Below are 11893 nucleotides of genomic sequence, written 5' to 3'. Positions count from 1 at the left end.
GGACCCCCAAAAAAAAAAAAAAAAAAAAAAAAAAAAAAAAGAATAAAATGGTGCAACAATGAAAAGGGAAGAATAACCAAAAAGATACAGAACTCTGGTAAGTGGTTTTTAAATAGTATCATGAATCATGAATTGTTTGGATAAGGATCATTAAATTTTAAATTAAAACTACAAGTGTTTTTTTTTTTTTTTGAGATGGAGTCTTGCTCTGTAACCAGGCTGGAGTACAGTGGCGCGATATACTGTATTTTTGTATAGTAGCCATAAAATACTGCAACAAAGGTTTAAAACTTTATCCACAGTACTAAAGCAAGAAAATACAACAGACCGGCCGGGTGCAGTGGCTCACGCCTGTAATCCCAGCACTCTGGGAGGCCAAGGCAGGTGGATCACGAGGTCAGGAGTTCAAGACCAGCCTGGCCAACATGGTAAAACCCCATCTCTACTAAAAATACAAAAATTAGCTGGGCATGGTGGCAGGTGCCTGTAATCCCAGCTACTCAGGAGGCTGAGGCAGAGAACTGCTTGAACCCAGGAGGTGTAAGTTGCAGTGAGCCAAGATCGTGCCACAACACTCCAGCATGGGCGACAGAGCAAAACTCCGTCTCAAAAAAAAAAAAAAGGGGGGGAAATACAACAGACCATACCATATCCACGATATTCACCCATGAAGGCCTAAGTATGATGACCCGAGTTATAATCTTGCTGAGGATACCCAATCTTACTGAGAAGGATACCCTCAGTGGAGGGAGGAAAAAGGAAGCCTCAGTAAACATATATGCATCAACAAGGTAGCCTCACCCAAGTAACTAAAATTTGTATCTCAGTAGAATTTCTACATGTTAAAAATCTTCCGAGTTTCAGGCAACAAGCTACAACCACAAATCTTAAGTCTGAATGCACAGAAACAGCAGAGGTTGCCTCTAGCCCACATAGTACCTAGTGCAAATTAGAAACTGAATTAGTCCAAGGTCCTTTCAAGCCAAACAGCCCCTCTGTACATGTAGAAAAACATGTTCCTATGTGAAAGCAGGTCCAGGTCACACAGCTTGGTGAGTAAAGTTCAAAGTGAATTTTAGCCTCTGTTCTACCCTTATGCCTGTACTACACACAACCACAAGTGACTGCACTGTATTAGGCATTAAAATGTACTCAGAACATTCCATTAATGATCATTTGTTTCTCAAATTGTGATCCTAGACCACCTATACCTGAATCACCTATGACATATGCTAAAAATGCAGCTTCCTGAGTCTAATCCTAGAACGCCTAAGTCTCTAAGTTAAATGCAAAAGAAACTGCATTTACCTAATTTGTATGCACATTAAAGCTTAAGACCACTAGAACCATGATGGTAGTCATTTTGTCTATCTTGTTTATAATTAGATTCCCAGTGCCTATAACAACTGACACAAAGCAGGATCTCATTATTTGTCAGCTGAATGAACCACTACCCTAAAAAGCATTATGGTTAATAAAGATTTATTATAGAAGAAAAGTAGAATAGCATAGCATAATAGTACTTAAATACATGGACTATGATTCTGGTTTTGCCTATTAAACTGTGTGATACTGGGCACATTATTTACTTTTCTGTGCTTCAGTTGCCTCTTCAGTAAAACAGAGCTTTTTTTTTCTTTTTTTTCTTTCAGAGACGGGTTCTTGTTCTGTCACCCAGGCTGGAGTGCAGTGACAGGAACATGGCTCACTGAAACTTCAACCTCCTGGGCTCAAGCAATCAGTCTTTCCGACTCAGCCCAGCAAGTAGCTGGGACTACAAGCACACACCACCACACCTGAGTAACTTTTCTGGTACTTTTTTTTTTGTAGAGATGGGGTTTTGCCATGTTGCCATGTTGCCCAGGCTGCTCTCAAACTCCTGAGCTCAGGCAATCCATTCACCTTGGCCTCCCAAATTGCTGGGATTACAGGCATGCGCCACAGCGCCTGGCCAAAACACAGCGTTTAATAATGGTTATCTACCTCATAAGGATGTTGTGAGGATTTCAGTAAAGTGCTTAAGAGAAAGCTCTTAATCTACATTTACTAAGTTTTTGTTATCTATTTCTAAAGTTTGCCTAAGAATATTCATAGTTAATTATAACTATGAAGGTATTTACCAAATTTTTTTTTGTCTATTTTTTTGAAAGAAGTACTAAGGTTCTGAAAAAATTTACAAAACTACTTACTGGATCCATTAAAAACACTCGAGAAGCTGCAGACAGATTCAAACCAACTCCACCTGCTTTTAAGGACAGAAGCATTATAGTTGGAGATCCTGCTTCAGTGTTTTGAAAACACTGAATTGATTCAACTCTTTTCTTTTGGGCCATGGAACCATCCAAACGAGTAAACACAAATCCAGAGGCTCTTAATGGGGGAAGAAAAGAGACAAGCAACAAACACTATCATTATAAAAATAAAACAGAGTTAAGTAACCACAAATCTCTTCAATAAATTCTTTCACTCATTTATGTTAACAAATGTTTACTGAACACTTATTAATATGCTAGACACTGCAGTCAGTCATTTTCTGATAAATTCAGGACTTAATCTTTAAATTCCTGTGCTGCCAGGAAGTATTCTCTATTGTGACTCTCAGTATCTTTTAGATAAAATGACTAAAACTGGCAAAAGAAATAAGCTTTTTATTTTTTTTTGCTATTCAAATCAATACAATCATATAAAATCCTTTTACTGAAAGTGAAAAACACTGTGGAACTTACTTAAGTGGTATTTCTATTAAAGACAGGAATGTTGTAAACTGAGAAACAACCAAACTTTTTATGTTGGGATTCTTCTTTCTTAAGTCAGTCAATGCATGCATTAGCGCATTAATCTGAAAAAATATTAAGATGTCCATTAGATTCCATTTTAAATCAGTAAAATTAGTCTGAAAGTTTTTATCATAAAGAAAAAGTCCTGAAATATTATTTCCCTAAAATGCAAAAGACTACTCATTTAAAACAAAGAATTAAGACTGAAAGAACACTATAATAATCTGAACCCATTCTATTTCCTCTCAAATTCACCACTAAAAATAAACAGTGGTCAACAACAGAATACTAAAATGACAGGAATGAAAGTAGAATTATGATTTTGATATACTGTGTATATTTCCTTATATAAAGGTTAAACAAATACTCAAATATTTGCACCTGAGTACTCTACCTTTGAACTGGATGTCCATTCCATATCAGACTTTTTCTCACTGTCACATGCTAATTCTTCTGGAGGACATTCTAATAAATTATCTTCATGTATATCATTTCTGCATAAAGGGCATTTAGCATGTGGCTATATAAGAAAGAAAAAAGTATGAGCAACACTTAACAGAAGAACAAATATAAATATGCCTAAAAATTTTTAAATGTATGCTAAAATCTGTATCTCTCATAGCTAACATTTTATTAAACCTTTTAATAGATTTCATCCATTTAAGAGACATCTGAACATGCTGAATTCCAGACATGTGATAAGTAGAATGGGTAAAGGAGGGAGCAAACATATGTGATCTGGACTAGCTAGAAGCAACAGCAAGAAACTAAACATTATAACGTTTGTAAGCAAGTTTAAAAAAAAGTCATGAATAACAGTTTATTGAACGTAAATACAATAGAGCTACACTATTTAGTACTATTCTTAAAAAAAAAAATCCATCTTAATGGCTTATAAAGCTATTAAGCTTATAAAGCTAATAACAGCTTATAAAGCTACTAGGATCTGTTAAATCCTATCAAGTTCATTCCAAAGCAACATCTGTTGTACCCATTTGAACCTGCTAATAAAATATCTTAAATAACTATATATAAAACACCATTACAATAAAATAATTCTGAAGGTAAAATTATTTAAAAGTCAGTACAATGGGGTTACTTTTGGGGAAGAGGGAGAGGGTAAATGATTGGGAGGGGCCACAAGGGGACCTAGGCAGTAGATACAGGAATATATTTACTTCATGATAATTCACTGAGCTATTTAATCATGAATTTATAAATTTTTTCTACATATATCAATTTAAAATGTTTAAAAAAATTCTACCCTAGCTGAATGACTGCTTAACAAACTAGTCTACTTCAAAAAAATTCAACCACACAAAAGAATCTAGACCTACCTTATCCAACACAATAGCCAATAATCACATGGGGCAATTAAGTCCTTGAAATGTGGCTAAGCCAAATTGAGGTGTGCTATAAGTATACACTACCACCAAATTCTGAAGATTTAGTTTTTTGCAAAAAGCACATCACATTAATACTTTTTATATTTTAGATATACTGGGTTAAATACAAATGTATTAAAATTAGCTTAATGTTTCTTTTTACTTAAGAGTATGACTACTAGAAAACTTAAAATTACCTTTGTGTCTCACTTTATCAATCCATTTATTGAACAGCAATGATATAAACAGTTAGTGGAATTAAGACATTGATTGTGAACATCTTTTTATGTTGAAAGTGTTGCATTAGGGGAAATATATCACTTATTAAAATACTGGAATAATTAACTATCAAAGGTGTATTATTAAATCCAATTGCAAAACTCCATATATTATCTTTTATTAAAGACAGGTACACTACTCTATCAAACACTGAACCTCTACTGAGCAAAAAACTAACCTGCTCATTCTGAATGACTTGGCAAATACAGGGTTTACAAAATACATGTGCACAATGTGTTATCACAGGAACTGTTAAAGAATCCAGGCAAATTGCACATTCTTCATCTGAACCTGAGCTCAGAATTAACTTCATCTTCCTTATTAACTTCTTTCTCAGTTCTTCAGGTGTATCATTTCCTAGAGAAAAGGCTGAAAAATTAATGTCAGAGCAAGGTTTGTAATATGACAAGTTAATCTATCTTATATAAGGAAAAATTTCGCTTGCCAGTAGGGAAAGTCTCTCATCATTTTCTGTCACAGGCAAAAAGCATAATTTAAATTTGAAATTTAAGAAACATTCAGAAGCCAAAATAGTAGCCAATTCACGTAATATACCTCATAGAGAAGCATCATTATAACATGATAGTGACATATCAGCACACAATAAAAGGCAGATCCAATATGAATCTTTCATCAAAGGGTATCTATCACTGGAATTCCTGGAAAGACCTCATTATAATTCCATTTCACTGGTAAAAAAAATTATTGAATATATTCCTAGCTGAGTCTCACACTAAAAGCAATCTCCATTTGACAGAACAAAATAACAAACTAAATGTATGCTACATAAAAAAAATTGATCATTCTTATCTAAGTATCTCTGACAAATAACAATGATATGAAGCAATCAAATTTACCTACCTGAGGGGCCACTGGAAGACACTGCATTTGTAAGAAGGTAAGTATGGCAACAAATTTGCCGCAATCTAAGCAAAAGACCCAGGACATCTGCATAATGTGCCAAGACAGTCCCTTCATTAAAATACCTAGAGATTAAAATGTCAAATATTACTAAGTCCGCTAAACAATAACTTCCTCTTCTAAAACAGCAGAGTAAAATGGCATTGTTCTTTTCTTCTCTAGAAATTACTCCAAAACAAGAATGAAAAACAGAAAAACAAACTCTAATAAAATCAGGAGAGATCTTTAACAATAAGGCACAATATATGAGAAATGGTTGCCAATTGCAGTATAAGTCAGATAGGAAGATGCTGAGAGAGATGACTGCAGATCTCAAACAGAGCTGCCAAAACATAATTCTTTAAAATGGATGGCATGCCCTGAGGGGAAAATCAATACCTCTCATGTGCAGAAACAGGAACAGGGTGCATGCTTGGTGACTTGAGCTTCCCTGGAGAAATTTTTATCAAAAAAGAGGGAAGGTAAACTGAACACAGAAACATACAGATGCACTGTGTTTTTCAAAAAAAGACTATGGGCACAGCACTCTACACTCCAAGCACCCCTAAAGTTTCTGATCTCTATTTATGTGTACTAATAAAACCTAAAGTAACTCAACATGTAACCCTGACTCTTAAGTAAATTGGGTTATTTCCTGCTGGTCTGGGACATGATTATGACCTTTCCCTTTACGTACATCTAGACTAGCAAGCAGCTAGTCCAAGAAGAACTCAAGATATTCAAATATAAGTAATAATCAGCAGAGAGCAAAGGTAGGGAACACATGGCAGTGAAAGAAAACTCAGCAGAAAAATGTTGCCACAGAGCAAATAAAAATTATGACCAAAGATACTGTCACAATTTAACACCACTCAATAAAACAATTCCTCCAAAAAAAAAAAAAAAAGAGAAAAAGAGCTTTGAAAAAATATGGCAAGAGAACATAAAGAGCTGAAAGATGAGCTGGTATGGCTCAAGAAAGTGAAAGAAAATAGTGAATCATCAGAGAAATGAAAGTCACACTGAAACCAATATAAGCCAATATAAAAAAAGACTAGTCACTGATAAAAACATAGAAAAAAGATGTAGGAAACAGGATTGAGAAAATCAAGATTAAACACAAAAATGTAAAAGTTCAGAAATAAAATGATACCTATGGAATGCAGATAAAAGATATCTAACATACACAGAGAGAAATAAAATAATGGAGCAGAAAACAATATTTAAAGAAAGCTTTCCAGGAAAAAGAAGAGGGGAAAAGCCTGGAATCTAAAGATTTAAATAGTATCACATGTCCCAGGGAAAGTCAACAGAGAAGTTGTTGAACTTTAGAGGAAAAAAACAAACAAACCAGGCTTCCCCACAGAAACATTCTATACAAAATACAGTGGTACAATGACAATGTAGATTCTTAAGGAAATGGGCGATCCAAAAATTACATAACCAGGCCATCTGATATTTAAGTATTTTAAGGCAACAGAAGAAATACAGCCTAACGACTAGGAGGACAAATTTTTAGAGCTAGCTGGTCATGAATTAAAAACTTGGCTGTGCCAATTTAATTATGTAACCTTGGACAGGCTGCTTAACCTATGTCTTGAGCTTCCTCAGTCGTAATAGTGGCACTGTAAAAGTACCTATCTCATACAACTACTATTATTTAATTTAACACATGTGAAGTATTTAAAATAGTGCCTGGACTATATTAAGTGCTATACATGAATCTGCTGCTAGTATTAGTACTGTTAGTATTATGGCAACAAACACTTCTGAATATTCAAGAATGCAAGGAATTGGGCAAAATAATACAAAGATTAAACTTCCAAGCTCCAAACGCAACTGCCAGAGTTTAAATATCAGTCCTGTCATTCACTAGCTGTGTGACAACAGTATAAGTCACCTAAACTGCTCTGTGCCTCAGTTTCCTCATTTATAAGATGTGGATAATAATTATACTGACCTAATAGGATTGCTGTGAATACATTTAAAGCACTTAGATCAATGTATAACACCTAGTGAGTGCTAAATAAATGTTAGTAAATATATAGCCTATTAAAAAGAATACTTTAAAAATAACATTTTCTGAGAACAGTTTCAGTAAAGTTAAAGTTTTTCAACTTTTTCAAATAGAATAACCTTTACTAACACTAATTATTCCCTGGCACAGTCATAACTTACCCATACTCAGCATTTCAGTTTAAGAGATCTCTTTTGAATGCCTACCATGTGCTAAATATTAGACAATTCCTTCTATTTCACCAGCCATTGCTGTCTTCATAGTTAGATTTCTTTAACTGTACTCACTCCCTTGGTGATCTCATGGCTTTAATTACCATCCACACATAGGTGACTTTGCACTTGACTCTCCTATCCAACTAATTATTTGATATCTCTACTTGGAAACTTCACGGGCATCCTATGATCAATGTGTCCAAACTGAGCTTCTGATCTTAGCTTAAAAAAACCTCTGCTCTTCCCATAGACCTGTCTTGGTAAACGGCAATTTCATCCCTTCAGTTATTCAGGTAAAAAGGCTTGAAGTTATCTTTGATTCCTCTCTTTCACATGCCATAACATATCAACCAGCAAGTTCTGTTGGTTCTGCATTCACAATTTAACAGAATCTAATCATTTCTCACTCCCTTTATCACTACTATGGCAAAAACCACCATCATCTCTTACTTTGACTGCCACTGGTCTCCCTACTTCTGACCTTATTCCTATTCAAATAACCTAAACCTGAACACAGCAGCCAGAGTGATCTTTTAAAAATATAAATCAGATTATGTCACTCTCCTGGCTCAAAACCCTTTAAGGTTTCCTGTCATAAAAAGTAACAGCCAAAGTCCTCGATATATGCGTTACATATCCCCATTCCAATATATCTCTGATATCATGACTATTTTCTCTCTTGTTCATACTATTCAGCCACACTTGCTTCTTTGTTATTCTTCAAGCTCACTAGGCATGCTCCCAACTGGGAGCATTTACACTTGCTCTTCCTTCTGGCTGAAACACCCCTTAATCCCAATCTCCTTTAGATCTTTACCTATTTATCATCTTCTCAGTGAGGTCTTTCTTAATACCCTGCTAAAACAGCTTTGGCATTCTCCATCCCCTTTCGTTGCTTTATTCCTTAAAACTTAATCATGTTTTTAAATTATCTGTTTCTTCCTATTAAAATATAAATTCCTTGAGTGCAGGGATTTTTGTCTATTTTATTCTGCTGTATCCCAACGTGTATAAGCGCCTGGCACACAGTGGGCACTTAATACATTTTTGTTGAAAAAATGAATATGAAAAGAAATAAGATTTTGACTCAGAAATCTCCTGCTTAGAACAATTTTTCCCACTCTCTCTAATTCCTACCAAACCTGCTTTGTACCTACCTCACTGAAGTTTTTATGTTTTGAAGATTCCCCTTTCACAATCCTGTTCTGCTTTCACTTGTCTCTTATTCATTCTGTTCCTATGGGCATTCACATTAAACCTGATCTTGCTTGGACTAGAATTTCATACCTTCTACCAATCCTTAATCTTCTTGTTAAACCTGTTTCATCAGTTCCTATTCCCAGATTTCCATACGATGTTGGAAATAGAAGCAAGCAAAATCTTCTGGCTAGTAATTGAGAACTTGTCATTTAATGTAAGCTTTAAATTGTTTCCTAACTTAAGAAATTACTTACCTGGTGAATTATACTATTATTTCATTCACCTTAACTATTAATTTGTAAAAAACACTGTAATTCATAGAAGCAAATCATCTTTCGGTATACTTCAAACTATTGCTAACACATCTAAATAATGTCATTCAGTGAATGGGAAACAAAGTAAACAAAAACTATTTTTTAACATGGCTTTCTTTCTCCATACCTTCCAATAGTGGCTCTGCCTTCATTTTTCACAGACTGATAAATCTTTCTCTCTTCATCTGAAAGTGTAATGTGTTGAATAAATACTTTACGTTCTGGTAACTCCAAAACAGGTTTTCCTTTAATTTTGCTTGTCTTTGTTCTTCTAAGTGTAATATTTTTAATTAGGGACTGTAAACGCCTAATCAGAATAAAACAAATAATTATGTACCTTTTAATTTCTATATAAATTGATCCAAGAAGAACAAAACATAACATTTTAATTTGTTACTGTTTTACAGTTTCTGTAGAAGTGTTTTTAAAATCCCCTATTTGGGGTTTTAACCAATCTGATAATCACAGAAGTATACTACAAAAATAAAGTTATTAAAACAAATGTATGGAAATTTACCCTCAATACCTATCATAGTTTAATCTTTTTATATCCTGTCCTTGTTTTCTTAAGCTCTGCTCATCATTTTTGTTCCAATCATTAACTCTTTTACTTTTCAACTGTCCTGTCAACTCCATCACCGGTCAACACTCAGATTCTAAGTATCTATTAAGTGCAAGGCACTGAATTAAATGTTGTAAGAATACAAATATAGGTAAGATACTACCTTCTGTAATATGAAAATCAAAAGTATATAAATAAGTAATTGTATAAAATAATGAGTGCCTCCAAAATAAAAAGATAATATGGTAATTCAGAACACACAAAAATCCTTTACAGGTTCCACAATCTTTACATTTCCTTCTCAGTACTGGAAAAAAGAGACGTATCAATTCTTGTTTTTTCCCAAAATTGAAATATAAATACAATTTCCTGGAGTTTAAATAGTTGGTTTTGAGGAATCAAGTGGATAGTACTGCCAACTAGGTTAGTGGCTCTTGAAACTTTTTCACTATAACTTACAGTAAGAAACACATTTTATTCTATCTAGCAAAAATATACAAACACATACAAAAGAAACAAATATTTTACAAAATAATACTTACCATGTATCATGCACTCTGATATTTACTAATCTCTTCTCTATTTCATTGTCTTTTTAAATGCTGGCTACCACCTTTATAATGATTTTATGTCCCACTAACAGATCTCAAATCTTCAGTCTATAAACTGGCGCTTTGGTCAAAAAGTTGAACCACATTAGTCTACATCTTGCAAAATGGCTATTACTGAATTTTAATTTACGTTCTCAACTTTTATCTATCTCCATCTCCACCAGAAACAACCACATAAAACTTTCCTATACAACTTTTGCTGACGTCACGGGACATCACATCATTCACTATATAGAGCTATATAAGGCCGGGTGCGGAAGCTCATGCCTGCAATCCCAACACTTTGGGAGGTTGAGGCAGAAGGATCACCTGAGGTCAGAAGTTTGAGACCCGCCTGGCAACATGACGAAACCCTGTCTCTACTAAAAATACAAAAATTAGCGGGGTGTGCTGGCGCACACCTGTAATCCCAGCTACTTGGGAGGCTGAGACAGGAGAATCACTTGAACCCAGGAGGCGGAGGTTGCAGTGAGCCAAGATTGCGCCACTGCCCTCCAGCCTGGATGACAGAGCAAGACTCCATCTCAAAACAAAACAAAACAAAACACAAAAACAACAAATAAGTAAATAAAGCTATATAAGATACGAAAATTTAATGCATATTAGAGCCTCAAAGGATATACAATGTTTCCTGCTAAATCTGTTAATGGTGGTTTTGGGGCTTTGGGGCTTAGCAACACACAAAAAACACAAAGTTATGTCTTTCCTTTCAGTGTAGCCAAAACAGGGGAAGGGTAGTTATTGACTATTAGAAATCTTTGTCTTTCCAAACAAGCATCACTAGGTTCTGAAAGACAAAGGCATTAAGCCATAAACACTTTTTAGAAGGAAAAGTTAAGAGTCAAGTTAAAATAGTAAAGAAAGTGACAACTGGTTCAAGCTACTAACAGTTATTTGTAACTAGTATTAATCACTGTCTGAAATTACTTACCTAAGTCCTCCTTCATCTCCCATTGTGACAGGACGCTGAATTGTTCTATGCCACCATTCTCTATCAATAAATGGTTTAAGTTTTAAAAAAGAAAGAAGAGACCACAAGTCCTTTAAAGAATTCTGGATTGGAGTCCCTAAAAATAACAGGAAACTGTTGTAACTCTTTAACCAGAGTATCCAATAAGAATATCTATTTGGCCCAATCAGAGAAGACAACAATTGAAAATGAGCACTCTGTACCAGGCCCATCATTATCAATTAAATTAAACTATCAAGTGCTGAATATAATGCTTTATTAAATATATACACATCTCAAGATACAGTTGTGCTCTAATTTTTAGCTCTCACACGCCACACTAGCCAAGAAAAAGACTGTGGAAAATACTTTCTCCTTATCAAGTACATCTGCTTATTTGGTTTTTAAAGCAGCAGCACTAGCAAGAAGGAAAAAGCAACTAGTTTAAGTTTACATTCTTTTCCTTATCTTCCAGTAAAGGTACTGTGAATGGCAAACAGGTTCAAGGATGGGAAACAGAAATCAGGATTATGACTGGATGACTAGAGTGTCTACTCCATTTCCAAGGTTCAAAAATAAGTCTAGTGACTGTTCCATAAATTATCAGTAAGTCAAATGTTGTTATACCATGGGCAATTATGAAAAACAACTCAAAACATTTGATTAAATTATTTCTAGGATTAA

General features: G+C 34.5%; 1 protein-coding gene across 4 annotated transcripts in view; it reads right to left on the bottom strand.

The window, feature by feature from the left end:
- HLTF (helicase like transcription factor) overlaps positions 1 to 11893 on the bottom strand; it is a 54533-nt gene that overhangs the window by 5872 nt on the left and 36768 nt on the right. For all 4 annotated transcript variants that reach the window (XM_025376330.1, XM_025376331.1, XM_025376332.1 and 1 more), the window contains exons 17-23: positions 11192 to 11327; positions 9215 to 9394; positions 5303 to 5427; positions 4620 to 4798; positions 3172 to 3297; positions 2727 to 2839; positions 2190 to 2370 (exon numbers count right to left, since the gene is read on the bottom strand). In XM_025376330.1, coding sequence (XP_025232115.1) covers positions 2190 to 2370; positions 2727 to 2839; positions 3172 to 3297; positions 4620 to 4798; positions 5303 to 5427; positions 9215 to 9394; positions 11192 to 11327 — 1040 coding nt within the window. The remainder of the gene's footprint in view (positions 1 to 2189; positions 2371 to 2726; positions 2840 to 3171; positions 3298 to 4619; positions 4799 to 5302; positions 5428 to 9214; positions 9395 to 11191; positions 11328 to 11893) is intronic.

This window comes from Theropithecus gelada, chromosome 2 (assembly GCF_003255815.1).
Source record: "Theropithecus gelada isolate Dixy chromosome 2, Tgel_1.0, whole genome shotgun sequence".
Lineage (NCBI taxonomy): Eukaryota > Metazoa > Chordata > Mammalia > Primates > Cercopithecidae > Theropithecus > Theropithecus gelada.
The sequence above is the reverse complement of the archived record's forward strand: the minus strand, read 5'-3'. Positions and strand labels throughout refer to the sequence as shown.